This window comes from Entelurus aequoreus, linkage group LG03, assembly GCF_033978785.1.
Source record: "Entelurus aequoreus isolate RoL-2023_Sb linkage group LG03, RoL_Eaeq_v1.1, whole genome shotgun sequence".
Classification (NCBI taxonomy): domain Eukaryota; kingdom Metazoa; phylum Chordata; class Actinopteri; order Syngnathiformes; family Syngnathidae; genus Entelurus; species Entelurus aequoreus.
Genome location: NC_084733.1, coordinates 89437176 through 89458368, shown reverse-complemented (window position 1 = coordinate 89458368; position 21193 = coordinate 89437176). Strand labels below are relative to the sequence as shown.

Genomic DNA, 21193 nt, shown 5'->3' with positions numbered 1-21193 from the left:
ATATATTAGTCACAATAGACCACACTAGACATGTCAAAGTGGTTTTGACTGAGGGCCACATCGCAGTTATGTTTGGCCCCAGAATGCCACTTCTAACAGTGAATACTATTTTTACACCATTTTTTAATGCATTGTATTATTATATTTATTTTATTTTATTTTATTTTTACTAAAATGTAAAAAGATATGGTAAATTGTAGTAATTTCACCTCAAAATGTAGTGTATATTACTGTAAATGGAAAAACAGTACTGCCGTTTTTATGGTAAAAAATAGAAAAAGAAAAAAAGGCAGCTCAGTTGTCAGAATTTTACTGTAAAATTTACATTTCTTTTTTTACTGTAAATTAAAAAAAAATGCAATTTTACAGTACATTTTTTGCACCTGAGCTGCCAGTTTGTTTCTGTAGATTTTTTTTCGATGTATTACTGTAAATGCCAAAACGGCACCACAGTTTATTACAGTAAAAAAAAAAATTAATGTTTTTTTCATTTAGAGAAAAATGCTGTAAAAACCACAATAAATTTCACAATTTGACCATGAAATCTATTTGCTATTTTTACATTGCACAATTTGATGGATAACAGTACTGCCGTTTTTATGGTAAAAAAAAAAAAAAAAGGCAGCTCAGTTGTCAGAATTTTACTGTAAAATTGACATTTCTTTTTTTACTGTAAATTTAAAAAAATGCAATTTTACAGTACATTTTTTGCACCTGAGCTGCCAGTTTGTTTCTGTAGATTTTTTTCGATGTATTACTGTAAATGCCAAAACGGCACCACAGTTTATTACAGTAAAAAAAAATTAATGTTTTTTTTTTATTTAGAGAAAAATGCTGTAAAAACCACAATAAATTTCACAATTTGACCATGAAATCTATTTGCTATTTTTACATTGCACAATTTGATGGATAACAGTACTGCCGTTTTTATGGTAAAAAAAAACAAAAAAAAGGCAGCTCAGTTGTCAGAATTTTACTGTAAAATTTACATTTCTTTTTTTACTGTAAATTTAAAAAAATGCAATTTTACAGTACATTTTTTGCACCTGAGCTGCCAGTTTGTTTCTGTAGATTTTTTTCGATGTATTACTGTAAATGCCAAAACGGCACCACAGTTTATTACAGTAAAAAAAAAATTTATGTTTTTTTCATTTAGAGAAAAATGCTGTAAAAACCACAATAAATTTCGCAATTTGACCATGAAATCTATTTGCTATTTGGACATTGCACAATTTGATGGATAACAGTACTGCCGTTTTTATGGTAAAAAAAAAAAAAAAAAAGGCAGCTCAGTTGTCAGAATTTTACTGTAAAATTGACATTTCTTTTTTACTGTAAATTTTAAAAAAATGCAATTTTACAGTACATTTTTTGCACCTGAGCTGCCAGTTTGTTTCTGTAGATTTTTTTCGATGTATTACTGTAAATGCCAAAACGGCACCACAGTTTATTACAGTAAAAAAAAAATTAATGTTTTTTTCGTTTAGAGAAAAATGCTGTAAAAACCACAATAAATTTCACAATTAGACCATGAAATCTATTTGCTATTTTTACATTGCACAATTTGATGGATAACTTGCTTTGAAATCATTATTATTAGTATTTATTTCTATTTAAAAAAACAGTTTGAATGTTTGAGCATATATTTTTGCATAATTAGACAATATTTAAGTGAACATAATTTTTTTTTTCTCCCAAAATATAAAGAAATACTACATTTAGTAAGAAAAGTTACGGTACTTTATTGATAAATATTATTTCCAGGCTTTCGAGGGCCAAATAAAATGAAGTGGAGGGCCACATCTGGCCCCCGGGCCTTGAGTTTGACACCTGCGAATTCGACTATAAGCTGCAGATAGATACGCTGTGAAATTAGTTTTTTTACACAGAAACATTTTGTAAATGGTTATTTATCGGTGCCTGTCATGCGGCAGTAAAACGGCTCATCAAACAAAACAGAAGTCATCGTCATGGACACACTAGTAGGTGGCGGCTAACAATGCATGATAAATCCTTCTACCAATAACTGTCAACAACGCTTCATTTACTGTATTTTCCTGACTATATTAAGCCGCACCCACTAAATTTTAGAATAATCCCCCCCCCCCATATATTAGTCACAATAGACCACACTAGAGATGTCAAAGTGGTTTTGACTGAGGGCCACATCGCAGTTATGTTTGGCCCCAGAGGGCCGCTTCTAACAGTGAATACTATTTTTACACCATTGTTTAATGCAATTTTTTAGTAGATTTTTTTTTTAACCTAAAATGTAAAAAAAAATATGGTAAATTGTAGTAATTTCACCTCAAAATGTAGTGTATATTACTGTAAATGGAAAAACAGTATTGCCGTTTTTATGGTTTAAAAAAAGAAAGAAAAAAAAAAGGCAGCTCAGTTGTCAGAATTTTGCTGTAAAATTTACATTTCTTTTTCTGCTGTAAATAAGAAAAATGCAATTTTACAGTAAAAAACACCAGACTGTCATCCATATGGTAAATTGTAGTAATTTCACCTCAAAATGTAGTGTATATTACTGTAAATGGAAAAACAGTATTGCCGTTTTTATGGTTTAAAAAAGAAAGAAAAAAAAATGCAGCTCAGTTGTCAGAATTTTGCTGTAAAATTTACATTTCTTTTTCTGCTGTAAATAAGAAAAATGCAGTTTTACAGCAAAAAACACCAGACTCTGTCATCCATATGGTAAATTGTAGTAATTTCACCTCAAAATGTAGTGTATATTACTGTAAATGGAAAAACAGTATTGCCGTTTTTATGGTTTAAAAAAAAAAAAAAAAAAGGCAGCTCAGTTGTCAGAATTTTGCTGTAAAATTTACATTTCTTTTTCTGCTGTAAATAAGAAAAATGCAATTTTACAGTAAAAAACACCAGACTCTGTCATCCATATGGTAAATTGTAGTAACTTCACCTCAAAATGTAGTGTATATTACTGTAAATGGAAAAACAGTATTGCCGTTTTTATGGTTTAAAAAAAAAAAAAAAAAAAAAAAAAAGGCAGCTCAGTTGTCAGAATTTTGCTGTAAAATGTACATTTCTTTTTCTGCTGTAAATAAGAAAAATGCCATTTTACAGTAAAAAAAACACCAGACTGTCATCCATATGGTAAATTGTAGTAATTTCACCTCAAAATGTAGTGTATATTACTGTAAATGGAAAAACAGTATTGCCGTTTTTATGGTTTAAAAAAAAAAAAAAAAAAAGGCAGCTCAGTTGTCAGAATTTTGCTGTAAAATTTACATTTCTTTTTTTACTGTAAATAAGAAAAATGCAATTTTACAGTAAAAAACACCAGACTCTGTCATCCATATGGTAAATTGTAGTAATTTCACCTCAAAATGTAGTGTATATTACTGTAAATGGAAAAACAGTACTGCCGTTTTTATGGTAAAAAAAAAAAAAAAAGGCAGCTCAGTTGTCAGAATTTTACTGTAAAATTTACATTTCTTTTTTTACTGTAAATTAAAAAAAATGCAATTTTACAGTAAATTTTTTGCACCTGAGCTGCCAGTTTGTTTCTGTAGATTTTTTTTCGATGTATTACTGTAAATGCCAAAACGGCACCACAGTTTATTACAGTAAAAAAAAATTAATGTTTTTTTCATTTAGAGAAAAATGCTGTAAAAACCACAATAAATTTCACAATTTGACCATGAAATCTATTTGCTATTTTTACATTGCACAATTTGATGGATAACAGTACTGCCGTTTTTATGGTAAAAAAAACAACAAAAAGGCAGCTCAGTTGTCAGAATTTTACTGTAAAATTTACATTTCTTTTTTTACTGTAAATTTAAAAAAAATGCAATTTTACAGTAAATTTTTTGCACCTGAGCTGCCAGTTTGTTTCTGTAGATTTTTTTCGATGTATTACTGTAAATGCCAAAACGGCACCACAGTTTATTACAGTAAAATAAAAATTAATGTTTTTTTCATTTAGAGAAAAATGCTGTAAAAACCACAATAAATTTCACAATTTGACCATGAAATCTATTTGCTATTTTTACATTGCACAATTTGATGGATAACTTGCTTTGAAATCATTATTATTAGTATTGATTTCTATTTAAAAAAACGGTTTGAATGTTTGAGCATGTATTTTTGCATAATTAGACAATATTTAAGTGAACATAATTTTTTTTTTCTCCCAAAATATAAAGAAATACTACATTTAGTAAGAAAAGTTACGCTACTTTATTGATAAATATTATTTCCAGGCTTTCGAGGGCCAAATAAAATGGAGGGCCACATCTGGCCCCCGGGCCTTGAGTTTGACACCTGCGAATTCCACTATAAGCTGCAGATAGATACGCTGTGAAATTAGTTTTTTTACACAGAAACATTTTTTAAATGGTTATTTATCGGTGCCTGTCATGCGGCAGTAAAACGGCTGATCAAACAAAACAGAAGTCATCGTCATGGACACACTAGTAGGTGGCGGCTAACAATGCATGATAAATCCTTCTACCAATAACTGTAAACAACGCTTCATTTACTGTATTTTCCTGACTATATAAGCCGCACCCACTACATTTTTGAATAATTTCCCCCCCCATATATTAGTCACAATAGACCACACTAGAGATGTCAAAGTGGTTTTGACTGGGGGCCACATCGCAGTTATGTTTGGCCCCAGAGGGCTGCTTCTAACAGTGAATACTATTTTTACACCATTTTTTTATGCATTTTATTTTATTATTATTTTTTTATTTTATTTTTTACTAAAATGTAAAAAAATATGGTAAATTGTAGTAATTTTACCTCAAAATGTAGTGTATATTACTGTAAATGGAAAAACAGTATTGCCGTTTTTATGGTTTAAAAAAAAAAAAAAAAAAAAAAAGGCAGCTCAGTTGTCAGAATTTTGCTGTAAAATTTACATTTCTTTTTCTGCTGTAAATAAGAAAAATGCAATTTTACAGTAAAAAACACGAGACTCTGTCATCCATATGGTAAATTGTAGTAATTTCACCTCAAAATGTAGTGTATATTACTGTAAATGGAAAAACAGTATTGCCGTTTTTATGGTTAAAAAAAAAAAAAAAAAAAAAAAAAGGCAGCTCAGTTGTCAGAATTTTGCTGTAAAATTTACATTTCTTTTTCTGCTGTAAATAAGAAAAATGCCATTTTACAGTAAAAAAAACACCAGACTGTCATCCATATGGTAATTTGTAGTAATTTCACCTCAAAATGTAGTGTATATTACTGTAAATGGAAAAACAGTATTGCCGTTTTTATGGTTTAAAAAAAAAAAAAAAAGAAGGCAGCTCAGTTGTCAGAATTTTGCTGTAAAATTTACATTTCTTTTTCTGCTGTAAATAAGAAAAATTCAATTTTACAGTAAAAAACACCAGACTCTGTCATCCATATGGTAAATTGTAGTAATGTCACCTCAAAATGTAGTGTATATTAATGTAAATGCAAAAACAGTATTGCCGTTTTTATGGTTTAAAAAAAAAAAAAAAAAAAAAAAAAGGCAGCTCAGTTGTCAGAATTTTGCTGTAAAATTTACATTTCTTTTTTTACTGTAAATAAGAAAAATGCAATTTTACAGTAAAAAACACCAGACTCTGTCATCCATATGGTAAATTGTAGTAATTTCACCTCAAAATGTAGTGTATATTACTGTAAATGGAAAAACAGTATTGCCGTTTTTATGGTTTAAAAAAAAAAAAAAAAAAGGCAGCTCAGTTGTCAGAATTTTGCTGTAAAATTTACATTTCTTTTTTTTACTGTAAATAAGAAAATACCAGGAAGTCCCAGTTTTTCATACCCTTTTTTCTGTCCACTACTCCTTCCACATTTTTCAACCCACTTCAAGCGTTTCACCGTCAAAACATTCCTCCTGATTTGAACTGGAAAAAATTCCCGGTTTTCCTGAAATCCCATAATACCATTTCACAATTAAAAATGTTACTACTTCAACATTTCTCGACTGATTTCAAAAACTCCAACACCAACCATTCAGAGCATTCACTTTAATTATTTTTTTAACTTTTTCAAAAAAATTCCCGCTTTTCCCGAAATTCCCAAATTTCCATTTAATTCCCTTCAAAATCAATGGGGCATTTTTCAAAGTTCCACAACTCCCACATTTTTTATCCAATTCACACCGTTCCAACTTCAAACTGTTCAGCCTATTCGGGAATTGCGGGCTTTCCCATTGACAATTTCCAAAAATTCCCAGAATTCCCCAAATTCCATGTTTTCCGGGACATTTTTCCCATTCAAAATAAATTGCCCATTTTTCAAACTTCCACCATTTCCAAAATTCATTTCAAAGTTCCACAACGCCCACATTTTTTTTTATCCAATTCAAACCGTTCCAACTTAAAAATATTCAGCCTGTTCAGGAATTGTGTGCTCTACTTCAACAATTCTAAAAAACATTCCCAGATTTCCCAGAATTCCCAGGTTTTAGGGCCATTCCCCCCCATTTTTCACACTTCCACAATTCCCACATTTTTCAATGGATTCAAACCATTCCAACATCAACACATTCCACTCATCCTGTGTCAGGTTCCAAACACTGATGACATCTATTAAACAGACAAAGAAGCAAGGAATTAAACAGAGACAGAATTAAATTTGGCTCAATTGAGGAGAAACATCTGGACTGTACCTTTGTACAGTCTCCCACCACGCTCTGACGAAAGATTGTACGCCTCCTCTTTTATTTGGACTTTCCCTGATTACATGGCAACAGCTGTTTCTAAGGGAAGGGGGTCGTAAACAGTTCAAAGAAAAGGTGCCTGGAGGGGAGTCTGGTCCTGCTTCCTCTCCGCTTTGTAGATCTCGGGTCAAGACAAAATCTTCCTGTGGATCACAATACATCAAAGAAACCGACACCTTCATGTCGCTTCCCATCCTACACAGTGGAGTTTTACAAGCCTTCTGCTTGGTAAGCTCAAAGACAGCTTTTGTCTTGTCACTCTGCTCACCCCGCACTTCCACTGGCATCTGCGTGCCGCATAAATATTTGTTGGCATCAAAGGTGGCATTGTTTAGGAACCCCATCGCTGTTCTCTCCTCATCCAAGACCTCGGGGGCAAGCGGGGCCACGCCCATTTTCCATCTCGGCCCCGCCCACACTCTGCTCTTTTTTTTAAAACAAGCTCTCTGTCATGCGTCGGTCGCCCTGTCCTACTTTACTCCGGTCCTTAGCTGGTATGCTCTGGTCTCTCTCTCTCCCCCTCCATGAGGACTCTGCACCGGCTCAAGCTGATGAGCTCGCCCAGCCTCAGCGACCTGGGCAAGAGCGAGAAGGGGTCACCGGAGGACAGGGGGGAGAAGCAGAAGCGGGCCGGCGCCAACGCCACCTGGAACAGGTACAGCAAATTGCAAAAGTAGTCACACTCGAGCCCGTTTTTCTCTATCTGGTTCCAGTTGCAAGGTGGGGACTGAAATAGGAGCTTCTCGGTGCCTTTTGCACAGAACAAAAGACACGTTTGCCTCCTCCAACACCTTTTAAACAGCAACAATTGCCTGGCACACAGCGGACACCCTCTGTTACGCCTCTAGACCCTTTTCTGAAAGCCGTCAATTGTTTATTAAAATTTGAATTAATCGCGATTAATCACAGGTTATAACTCGCTTGCATAATTTAAATTAACTTTAAAAAAACTAATATTTTGACTTGTGCTGTCAAACGATTATTTTTAAAATCTCAGACTGATCACATTTTAAAATTTGAATTAATCACGATTAATCGCAGGTTATAACTTGCTTGCATAATTCAGATTAACGTAAAACCCCCATGATTTTTTGACTTGTGTTGTCAAATGATTATTTTAAAAATATCAAAAGGATCACATTTTTTAATTTGGATTAATCATGATTAATCACAGGTTATAACTTGCTTGCATAATTTTAAAAAAATTATAATATTTTGACTTGTATTGTCAAAAGATTCTTTAAAAATCAGATTGATCAAATTTTTAAAAATTTGGATTAATCATGATTAATCACAGGTTATAACTCGCTTGCATAATTTAAATTAACTTTAAAAATTCCCTTAATATTTTTGACTTGTGCTGTGAAACAGTTATTTAAAAAAAAAAATCAAATTGATCACATTTTAAAATTTGAATTAATCACGATTAATCACAGGTTATAACTCGCTTGCATAATTAAAAGTAACTTAAAAAATATATTTTTGACTTGTGCTGTCAAACGATTATTAAAAAAAATCAAGAGTAATCACATTTTTTTATTTTAATTAATCATGATTAATCACAGGTTATAACTCGCTTGCATAATTTAAATTAACTTTAAAAAAATCTTTATATTTTGACTTGTGCTGTCAAACAATTATTTAAAAAAAATCAGGTTGATCACATTTTCTTAAATTTGGATCAATCATGGTTAATCACAGGTTATTACTTGCTTGCATAATTTAATTCAACTTTAAAAAGACCTTTAATATTTTGACTCGTGCTCTCAAACCATGAATTTTTAAAATCAGGTTAATCACATTTTTGCATTTGGTTTAATCATGATTAATCACAAGTTATTACTTACTTGCATAACTTAAATCAACTTTAAAAATACCCTTAATATTTTGACTTATGCTGTCAAACGATAACAAAAAAAAACAAAAATCAGATTAATCGCATTTTTGAATTTGGATTAATCATGATTAATCGCAGGTTATTGCTCGCTTACATATCTTAAATTAACTCTTTTTTTTTAACTTAATATTTTGACTTTTGCTGTTAAATGATTATTTTTTCTGAATCAGATTAATTCCATTTTTGAATTTGTATAAAACATTATTAATCATAGGTTAATACTCGCTTGCATAATGTACATTAATTTAAAAAAACTAATGTTGTCAAACGATTTTTTTTAAATCAGATTAATCCAATTTTTAATTTGGATTCATCATGGTTAATAACTTATTATTACTGACTTGCATGATTTTAAATTAACTTGAAAAAACCCTTAACATTTTAATTAGTGCTGTCTAAAGTGTAAAGAAAAACTCAGATTATTCACATTTTTGAATTTGTATGAATCAGGATTAATTACAGGTTATTACACACTTTACAACCTCATTTACATGTTTTTCTGCATTTTAAGGCGGTATTTTTTGTTGTTGCAGTATCCACAACGCCGTCATCGCAGTCTTCCAGAAGAAAGGTTTGGCTGACAACGAACTTTACGCTCTAAACGAAGGCGTCAGGTACGGTCGAGGCGTTTACCTGCAGTTGACACCTAAAATAGGGGGATACATGCATGCAATGCGTTTATCTATGCAAATTACGGAATTAAGGGTGTTTACTTGTGCATATTGGGGAAATAAGGGTGTGTTTATATGCAAATTATGATAGACACGCCCACGCTAACCATTTGGCATTCAGCGATTTAAGAACAGCATGTGGGAACAATTTGGCCGTTTAAGAACACGTCATGAATTTGAAAGGACTCCTCTTAGGAAATCACCTAGGAAGAAAGATACGAGGAAAAGTTAGGAACTTATTGCTGCAAAGAAGGATAAAAATAACTGAAATATTCTCGATTGCTAAAACAAAGTAGATGCGGGAAATATCGCTCAAAGGAAGACATGAAACTGCTACAGGAAAATACCCCCAAAAAGGAGAAAAAGCCACCAAAATAGGAGCGCAAGACAAGAACTACAACACTACACCCAGGAAAACACCAAAAAAGTCAAAATTACGGAATTAAGGATGTTTACATATGCATATTGGGGAAATAAGGGCGTGTTTATATGCAAATTATGATAGTCACGCACGCGCTAACCATTTGGCATTCAGCGACTTGAGAACAGCAGGTGGGAACAATTTGGCCGTTTAAGAACACGTCATGAATTTGAAAGGACTCCTCTTTGGAAATCACTTAGGAAGAAAGATACGAGGAAAAGTTAGGAACTTATTGCTGCAAAGAAGGATGAAAACAACTGAAATATTCTCGATTGCTAAAACAAAGTAGATGCGGGAAATATCGCTCAAAGGAAGACATGAAACTGCTACAGGAAAATACCCCCAAAAAAGAGAAAAAGCCACCAAAACAGGAGCGCAAGACAAGAAGTAAAACACTACACCCAGGAAAACACCAAAAAAGTCAAAATTACGGAGTTAAGGAGGTTTACATATGCATATTAGAGGAAAAATTGGGCGTGTTTATATGCAAATTATGATAGACACGCACGCGCTAACCATTTGGCATTCAGCAACTTAAGAACAGCAGGTGGGAACAATTTGGCCGTTTAAGAACATGTCATTAATTTGAAAGGACTCCTCTTTGGAAATCACTTAGGAAGAAAGATACGAGGAAAAGTTAGGAACTTATTGCTGCAAAGAAGGATGAAAACAACTGAAATATTCTCGATTGCTAAAACAAAGTAGATGCGGGAAATATCGCTCAAAGGAAGACATGAAACCGCTACAGGAAAATACCCCCAAAAAAGAGAAAAAGCCACCAAAATAGGAGCGCAAGACAAGAAGTAAAACACTACACCCAGGAAAACACAGAAAAAGTCAAAATTACGGAATTAAGGATGTTTACATATGCATATTGGGGAAATAAGGGTGTGTTTATATGCAAATTATGATAGACATGCACGCGCTAACCATTTGGCATTCAGCGACTTAAGAACAGCAGGTGGGAACAATTTGGCCGTTTAAGAACACGTCATGAATTTGAAAGGACTCCTCTTAGGAAATCACCTAGGAAGAAAGATACGAGGAAAAGTTAGGAACTTATTGCTGCAAAGAAGGATGAAAACAACTGAAATATTTTCGATTGCTAAAACAAAGTAGATGCGGGAAATATCGCTCAAAGGAATACATGAAACTGCTGCAGGAAAATACCAAAAAAAAGAGAAAAAACCACAAATAGGAGCGCGAGACAAGAACTAAAACACTCCACCCAGGAAAACACCAAAAAAGTCAAAATTACGGAATTAAGGATGTTTACATATGCATATTGGGGAAATAAGGGCGTGTTTATATGCAAATTATGATAGACACGCACGCGCTAACCATTTGGCATTCAGCGACTTAAGAACAACAGGTGGGAACAATTTGGCCGTTTAAGAACACGTCATGAATTTGAAAGGACTCCTCTTAGGAAATCACCTAGGATGAAAGATACGAGGAAAATCTAGGAAAAAAGGTTGAAAAACACTGCCTTAGAGGGAACGTTGCCGGCATGATGGTCTGGGGTTGCCATGTGCCGGGAACTCACCATCCTGCCTACTCGGCTCGTTTGTGTCGCGGGCCGATTGACCAGTTTTATAACACGTGGTAAACAAGAAGATGAGTCACCCGATAAAGCAGATGTTTCTCCACCAGGCACCTGCTGAAGACCGAGCTGGGGTCCTTCTTCACGGAGTACCTTCAGGTAATGCCAACAGGAAGTAGATGTTTCTCCATATCCTAATGACGGACATTTGTTGACATTTCATGCGACAGAACCAGCTGCTGACAAAAGGCATGGTCATCCTGAGGGACAAGATAAGGTTCTACGAAGGCCAGAAGTTGCTGGACTCTCTGGCGGAGACGTGGGACTTCTTCTTCTGCGACGTGCTCTCCATGCTGCAGGCCATCTTCCACCCGGTGCAGGTAGACGCTCCTCCCCAGAGGGTAAGCAAAGGGGCTCTGACGGGTGTCTGATTGGTGGCGTCTCCACGCAGGGTAAGGAGCCCTCGGTCCGTCAGCTGGCCCTGCTCCACTTCCGGAGCACCATCGTCCTGAGCGTGAAGCTGGAGGACGCCTTGTCTCGACCCCGAGCCAGAGTGCCGCCGTCTGTCACGCAGATGCTGCTCGTCCTGCAGGTGAGGTGATTCTTTACCTCCTGCCAGGTGCATCAGGTGTGTCCAAGGGGCCGCTTACAACCCCTCAGGCACGTTGTAAAAAAATTCATTTAAAAAAGCACAATTTAAAGAGAAATAGCTAAACTAGGGGAAACAATTGTAAAAAATATTAATAAACATATTATTGGTAACACTTTAGTATGGGGAACATATTCACCATTAATTAGTTGCTTGTTAACATGCAAATTAGTAACATATTGGCTCTTAATTATTAATTATTAAGTACTTATTAGAGAATAGAATAGAAAGTACTTGATTGATCCCTGGGGGAAATTCAGCACCACAGTTCGCTCACAATAGACAATAAACACTTAGGTATTTTTTACATGTGAATGATATAAATACAGTCTATTATACAGCACTATTCACATGTGAATAACATAAATACAGTATTATACAGCATTATTCACATGTGAATAATATAAATACAGTCTATTATACAGCATTATTCACATGTGAACAACATAAATACAGTTTATTATACAGCATTATTCACATGTGAATAACATAAATACAGTCTATTATACAGCATTATTCACATGTGAATAATATAGTCTATTATACAGCATTATTCACATGTGAATAACATAAATACAGTCTATTATACAGCATTATTCACATGTGAATAACATAAATTCAGTCTATTATACAGCATTATTCACATGTGAATAACATAAATACAGTCTATTATACAGCATTATTCACATGTGAATAACATAAATACAGTCTATTATACAACATTATTCACATGTGAATAACAAATACAGTCTATTATACAGCATTATTCACATGTGAATAACATAAATACACTCTATTATACAACATTACTCACATGTGAATAACATAAATACACTCTATTATACAACATTATTCACATGTGAATAACAAATACAGTCTATTATATAGCATTATTCACATGTGAATAATATAAATAGTCTATTATACAGCTTTATTCACATGTGACTAACATAAATACAGTCTATTATATAGCATTATTCACATGTGAATAACATAAATACAGTCTATTATACAGCATTGTTCACATGTGAATGATATAATTAGTCTATTATACAGCATTGTTCACATGTGAATAATATAAATACAGTCTATTATACAGAATTGTTCACATGTGAATAATATAAATACAGTCTATTATACAGCATTATTCACATGTGAATAATATAAATACAGTCTATTATACAGCATTATTCACATGTGAATAACATAAATACAGTCTATTATACAGCATTATTCACATGTGAATAACATAAATACACTCTATTATACAACATTATTCACATGTGAATAACATAAATACAGTCTATTATACAGCATTATTCACATGTGAATAACATAAATACAGTCTATTATACAACATTATTCACATGTGAATAACAAATACAGTCTATTATACAGCATTATTCACATGTGAATAACATAAATACAGTCTATTATACAGCATTATTCACATGTGAATAACATAAATACAGTCTATTATACAACATTACTCACATGTGAATAACAAATACAGTCTATTATACAACATTATTCACATGTGAATAACAAATACAGTCTATTATACAGCATTATTCACATGTGAATAATATAAATACAGTCTATTATACAGCATTATTCACATGTGAATAACATAAATACAGTCTATTATACAGCATTATTCACATGTGAATAACATAAATACACTCTATTATACAACATTATTCACATGTGAATAACAAATACAGTCTATTATACAGCATTATTCACATGTGAATAACATAAATACAGTCTATTATACAACATTACTCACATGTGAATAACAAATACAGTCTATTATACAACATTATTCACATGTGAATAACAAATACAGTCTATTATACAGCATTATTCACATGTGAATAATATAAATACAGTCTATTATACAGCATTATTCACATGTGAATAACATAAATACAGTCTATTATACAGCATTATTCACATGTGAATAACATAAATACACTCTATTATACAACATTATTCACATGTGAATAACAAATACAGTCTATTATACAGCATTATTCACATGTGAATAATATAAATAGTCTATTATACAGCATTATTCACATGTGAATAATATAAATAGTCTATTATACAGCATTATTCACATGTGAATAATATAAATACAGTCTATTATACAGCATTATTCACATGTGAATAATATAAATAGTCTATTATACAGCATTATTCACATGTGAATAATATAAATAGTCTATTATACAGCATTACTCACATGTGAATAATATAAATAGTCTATTATACAGCATTATTCACATGTGAATAATATAAATAGTCTATTATACAGCATTATTCACATGTGAATAATATAAATAGTCTATTATACAGCATTACTCACATGTGAATAATATAAATAGTCTATTATACAGCATTATTCACATGTGAATAATATAAATACAGTCTATTATACAGCATTATTCACATGTGAATAACATAAATACAGTCTATCATACAGCATTATTCACATGTGAATAATATAAATAGTCTATTATACAGCATTACTCACATGTGAATAATATAAATAGTCTATTATACAGCATTATTCACATGTGAATAATATAAATAGTCTATTATACAGCATTACTCACATGTGAATAATATAAATAGTCTATTATACAGCATTATTCACATTTGAATAATATAAATAGTCTATTATACAGCATTACTCACATGTGAATAATATAAATAGTCTATTATACAGCATTACTCACATGTGAATAATATAAATAGTCTATTATACAGCATTATTCACATGTGAATAACATAAATACAGTCTATTATACAGCATTATTCACATGTGAATAATATAAATAGTCTATTATACAGCATTACTCACATGTGAATAATATAAATAGTCTATTATACAGCATTGTTCACTCGTGAATAATATAAATACAGTCTATTATACAGCATTATTCACATGTGAATAATATAAATACATTATACATAATAATTTGGCCACACCTAGTGTGTGTGTGACTATCATTGGTACTTTAACTTAAATGTAAATCGGTGCCTATGGCTGACGGTGTGTCGTTGCAGGGAGTCCACGAGTCGCGTGGCGTAAACGAGGACTACCTGAGGCTGGAATCCCTGGTCCAGAAAGTGGTCTCTCCCTACCTGGGCACCCACGGACTTTACTCCGGAGACCAGAGCGAGGACCACTGCTGTGTTCTGGGTGTGTTGCACGGCCTCGCCGGGTGTTTGATAACCGCCTGCTGGTGTCATGGTATGACCCAAGTCCGCTCCCTGCAGAGAGGCGCCTCCAGTGGGGCTGGTCCAAGTCTGCCGAGCAGCTGTCCAAGAACCCGGTGGTACGGTCCAAGAGCTACAACATCCCTCTGCTGCTGACCCCGGTGGCAGAGTACGACCCCGACGGCGGCGCCGCCGGCAGCGGCGGGATCCGCCGTCACTCGGCCTGTGAGATGATTTCCTGTCTGGAGGAGCAAACGTTGACCTACGCCGAGCTCGCCGGCTCCGCCTCCAACAGGCTCTGCGTGGGCTCGCAGTATAAAGGTACACGCCCTCGCCGCCGACGCACTCAGGTTCTGACGCCGTGACTTCGCAGGCGCCGCCTCCTCCGACCTGCCGCTGTCCTCGCCGTCCATCCTCGCGCTGCGCTCGTCCGGAGCGCTGCACGGCACCGAGGCCACGACCACCATGACCGACCTGGGCAAGGCGGCGTCCTGCACGCCGCCCAGCGAGTCGTCCAGCCCAGACACCATCATCGGACAGGTGCTCGAGTCCACCGACTCCGACTCAGACGGGATATTTATTGATTTTCCTTCTCGTTCCTCGGAGGCTCTGGGCTACGCTCGCGAAGGCAGGCAGAGCACCGTGTAGCTAAACCACACACACACACACACACACACACACACACACACACACACACACACACACACACACACACACACTTGTATTTCTTACCTTCTTGGGACCTCCGAAAAATGCCTCCCTCTTTAGGACCAGCCTTTCTAGATATATAAAGATGTGTATTTACAACATTAATAATATATACATACTATGCAAATACAAAAAAGCTTGTTGTGAAAAATGAGTTGGAAAAAGGTCACAATTTCACAAGAAAAACTTAGAAATTTGGCAGTATTATAATAAAAGTCCTAATTTTACTCAACGCAAGTCAAGATTTTACAAGAAAAACTGAACAATTGTGCAATGCTATGATAAAAGTTGGAATTTTACTCAATAACAGTCGCAATTTGACAAAAAAAAGCTTAAAATGTTGGCAATCTTATGAAAAGAGTCGTCCTTTTACCCGACAAGTCACAATTTTATCAGAAAACTTTGGAAATGTTGGCAATATTATAATAATAATCAGAATTTTACTTGGAAACGTTATGACGAAAGTCATAATTTTACCCAAAAAATGTCACTATTTTACAAGAACAACAAAAAAATTGGCAATATTGTGATAAAAGTCAGAATTTTACATGACAAATGACACCATTTTGCATTAAAAAGTAATACATTTTACATTAAAAAGTAATAATTTTACGAGAAAATATTGCAGTATTACAGAAACGGAAAGAATAGGAGAAATTGTTCCCATTTTTTTAGGAAAGAAGTCGACACATTGTGAGAAAAAGACTGCTTTTAGTTATTTTTTAAATTATTTTGTTGTTTGTAATTGTTTTTTAATTTTCCTAATTTACTTCAAGTTATTACAGTATGTCTCTATTTACATATTTATTTTGATTTTTTTTTTGTTTTTCATTTTGGCCAAACGGGGCGCATTTCAATTTCTTACACACACTTGTTATTTCATATGTTGGCCAGAGGCACCCTCATTTTGATAGATTCCACCAGCAGGGGTGCAAATTAGATGCAATGTTATTGGGACCCTGATTTATGTCCTCACTTGTTCACACCTCCTCATATGGAAGCTACTTTTCCTTGTTGATGTCTCAAGAAGGGTTGAAAAACAAGAACACACACACACACACACACACACACACACACACACACACACACACACACACACACACACACTTGTATTTCTTACCTTCTTGGGACCTCCGAATAATGCCTCCCTCTTTAGGACCAGCCTTTCTAGATATATAAAGATGTGTATTTACAACATTAATAATATATACATACTATGCAAATATAAAAAAAGCTTGTTGTGAAAAATGAGTTGGAATTTCACAAGAAAAAGGTCACAATTTCACAAGAAAAACTTAGAAATTTGGCAGTATTATAATAAAAGTCGTCATTTTACTCAACGCAAGTCAAGATTTTACAAGAAAAACGGAGCATTTGTGCAATATTATGATAAAAGTTGGAATTTAACTCGATAACAGTCGCAATTTGGAAAAAAAGCTTAAAATTTTGGCAATCATGAAAAAAATCACAATTTTATCAGAAAACTTTGAAATTTTGGCAATATTATATAATAATCGGAATTTTACTTGGCAAAATGACGACAAAAGTCATAATTTTACCCACAAAACGTCACTATTTTACATGAACAACCAAAAAATTGGCAATATTGTGATAAAAGTAATAATTTTACATGACAAATGTCACCATTTTGCATTAAAAAGTAATCATTTTACATAAGTAAGTAATCATTTTCTCTATAAGTAATCAATTTCTCATATATTTAAGAATATGAGAAATTGTTCCCAATTTTATAGGAAAGAAGTCGACACATTGTGAGAAAAAGACTGCTTTTAGTTATTTTTTTAAATTATTTTTTTGTTTGTAATTGGTTTTTAATTTTCCTAATTTACTTCAAGTTATTACAGTATGTCTCTATATACATCTTTTTTATTTTTTTATTTTTATTTTGGCCAGAGGGGGCGCATTTCAATTTCTTACACACACTTGTTATTTCATATGTTGGCCAGAGGGGGAAGCCCTTCAAATTTTTCCACACACTTGTTATTTCATATGTTGACCAGAGGGGGTGCACTTACAAATTCTTACACACACACTTGTTATTTCATATGTTGACCAGAGGGGGAGCACTTTTAAAAGCGACACATAGTCAATGTGAAAAATCCCTCCTTTTTGGGACCACCCTCATTTTGATAGATGTCACCACCAGGGGGTGCAAACGAGACATTGTCTATTAGATACAATGTTATTGGGACCATGATTTATGTCCTCACTTGTTCACACCTCCTCATATGGAAGATACTTTTCCTTGTTGATGTCTCAAGAAGGTTAGAAAAACAAGAACACACACACACACACACACACACACACACACACACACACACACACACACACACACACACACACACACACACACACACACACACACACACACACACACACACTTCATCATTGTGAGTACATTTCTTTTGTCCTCCATCCATTTATCCTGCTTCATGCCAGTGGTGTCATGCTAAATTGTTTTCAGACTAAATACATAAACTCATTTAGGTTTAATGCCGATTTCCGCAAAAATGTGTGGATTTTTTGCCAAAGAAAGAATGCGGATTTGGTGAAGATCTGGATAAAAGGGCCCATTGGGATTGTCCAGTTACAAAAAAAAAACATGTCTCTAAATTTTGTGTATTTTTTTCCTTTTAAATCAAAAAACTTTTTTTTAAAAAGTTTTTTCTTTCCGATAAAACACTTTTTTTTTCAATTTGCTTTATAACAAGTAGGAACATTTTTATAATTGGAAATAAGTCCTTTATTTGAAAAAAAATTGTTCATGCTTTTATTATGAAAATGCAAAAATCACAATTTTGCGAGACATTCTTTATAAAAGGAAGAAAGATTGTTTAAACAATTGAAAATACATTCTTTATTTAAAAACCAAGAAAATCAGGCGTTTATAAAAAATGCTAAAAATGTTTGCCAAAGAAACAATGCAAATTTGGTGAAAATCTGGTTAAAAGGGCCCATTGGGATTGTCCGGTTAGAAAAAAAAAAATGTCTCTAAATTTTGTGTATTTTTTTCCTTTTAAATTAAAAAAAAATTCTTTTTTTTTTTTTTGTAAAATTTTTCCTTTCCGATAAAATAAAACGTTTTCATCTCAAAATGTGCTTTATAACAAGTAGGAAACAATTTATAATTGGAAATACATCCTTTATTTGGAAAAAAAAGTAATTAATGCTTTTATTATGAAAATGCAAAAAACACAATTTTGCGAGATATTCTTTATAAAGAGAATAAATATTATTTAAACAATTGAAAATACATTCTTTATTTAAAAACCAAGAAAATCAGGCTTTTATGAAAATGCTAATATTTTTTGCCAAAGAAACAATGCGGATTTGGTGAAAATCTGGATAAAAGAAAAAAATAATTTCTCTAAATTTTGTGTATTTTTTTCCTTTTAAATTAAAACAATATATTTTTTAAGTTTTTCCTTTCCAATAAAACACATTTTTTTCATCTCAAAAGTTGCTTTATAACAAGTAGGAAAACATTTATAATTGGAAATACATTCTTTATTTGAAAAATATACATATATAAAAAAATTATTGCTTTTATTATGAAAATGCAAAAAATACAATTTTGCAAGACATTGTAAAGAGAAGAAAGATTATTTAAACAATTGAAAATGCATTCTTTATTTAAAAAAACAAGAAAATCAGGCCTTTATGAAAATGCATAGAGAGGAAAAATTATTATATTTAATATTTTTTGCCTAAGAAACAATGCAGGTTTGGTGAAGATCTGGATAAAAGTGCCCACTAGGATTGTCCACTTAAAAAAAAAAAAATCATGTCTCTAAATTTTCTGTATTTTTTTCCTTTTAAATTAAAAAAGTATATTTTTTAAGTTTTTCCTTTCCAATAAAACAATTTTTTTTTCATCTCAAAAGTTGCTTTATAACAAGTAGGAAAAAATGCAAAATTGGAAATACATTCTTTATTTGAACAAAAAAAATCAAAAAAATTAATGCTTTTATTATGAAAATGCAAAAAATAAAATTTTGCAAGACATTGTAAAGAGAAGAAAGATGATGTAAACAATTTAAACTACATTCTTTATTTAAAAAAACAAGAAAATCAGGCTTTTATGAAAAATGCAAAAACAAATTTTCTTTATACAGAGAGGAAAAATTATTATATTTAATATTTTTTGCCCAAGACACAATGCGGGTTTGGTGAAGATCTGGATAAAAGTGCCCATTTGGATTATCCACTTAAAAAAAAAAAATCATGTCTCTAAATTTTGTGTATTTTTTTTCCTTTTAGATAAAAAAAATATAAAAAGTTTTTCTGTTCCCATAAAACAAAACTTTTTCATTTAAAAATGTTAATACACATGCTTTATAACTAGTATAAAAATTGGAAATACATTCTATTTGAAAAAAATGTATCATAAATAATCATTATTTTATTTTGAAAAATGAAATCCAAGTACCACAGTTTGATTGAATTGTAAAAACTGGAAACAGTCTATTTATTTTTAAAAATGCAGAAATACCTGCATTTATGAACATACTAAAAACACAATTTTGCGAGACATTCTTTTTAAAAAAAAGATGAAGAAAAATTATTTTAAAAATTGGAAATACATTGATTATTTTTAAAAATCCAGAATTTCATGGTTTAAAAAAAAACCGAGACATTATTTATAAAAAAAAAAAAAAAAAAGGAAGAAAAATATTTGGCGATACGTTCTTTATGAAAATTGGAGATAAATGCTTTTGTAAAAAAAAGCCAAGGAAAATTAATGCCAAGGAAAATTAATGACATGTAAAGATGTGTTAAGAAGGGAAAAAAAATCACAAAATTTGGAGATTTCTTTTTTTTACAAAATCTAAAAAAAATGTTTTGTGTTTTAACAAATGGGGATGCTTCGAGAAAAAACAAAAACACTTTTAAATATTTATAAAAACAAAAAAAGCTTTACAACATTTGAAGAGGCATCCTTTTTATGACCTATAATTGATCAAATTTGGGGGCATAAAAACCAATGACACTTGGAAACACACACTTTATAGGAGGAAATATTTGGAGATACTTACTTTAGTAAAAAACAAAAACAAATATTGACACCCAAACAAAGAAAACATGACCATTCCATTATCTGTCATTCATTTTATGTTCATCTTTGCCATTGACTTCATTGTGCTATTGTGATTTATTGCTACTAAAATAACAAAGTGAGGATTGTTTGAATCCTTCAACTGAATGTAAAATGACCACATTCTCTTCTACTTTCTCATCATGCCTGACTTACAGTGGTGGGCAAAAGTGTACATACACTTGTACAGAACATGATGTCATGGCTGTCTTGAGTTTCCAATCATTTCTACAACTCTTTTTTTTTTTTTGTGATAGAGTGATTGGAGC

The 21193-nt window shown here is 32.5% G+C and overlaps 1 protein-coding gene across 1 annotated transcript in view; it reads left to right on the top strand.

Annotated features, from left to right (window-relative positions):
- LOC133645850 (proline-rich protein 5-like) overlaps nt 1–16101 on the top strand; it is a 28642-nt gene extending 12541 nt beyond the window's left edge. The window contains exons 3-10 of the mRNA XM_062040760.1: nt 7221–7346; nt 9122–9202; nt 11334–11382; nt 11454–11603; nt 11675–11815; nt 14948–15083; nt 15161–15421; nt 15474–16101. Of these exons, the coding sequence (XP_061896744.1) occupies nt 7221–7346; nt 9122–9202; nt 11334–11382; nt 11454–11603; nt 11675–11815; nt 14948–15083; nt 15161–15421; nt 15474–15748 (1219 nt within the window). The 3' untranslated portion in view covers nt 15749–16101. The remainder of the gene's footprint in view (nt 1–7220; nt 7347–9121; nt 9203–11333; nt 11383–11453; nt 11604–11674; nt 11816–14947; nt 15084–15160; nt 15422–15473) is intronic.
- The last annotated feature ends 5092 nt before the right edge of the window (nt 16102–21193 follow it).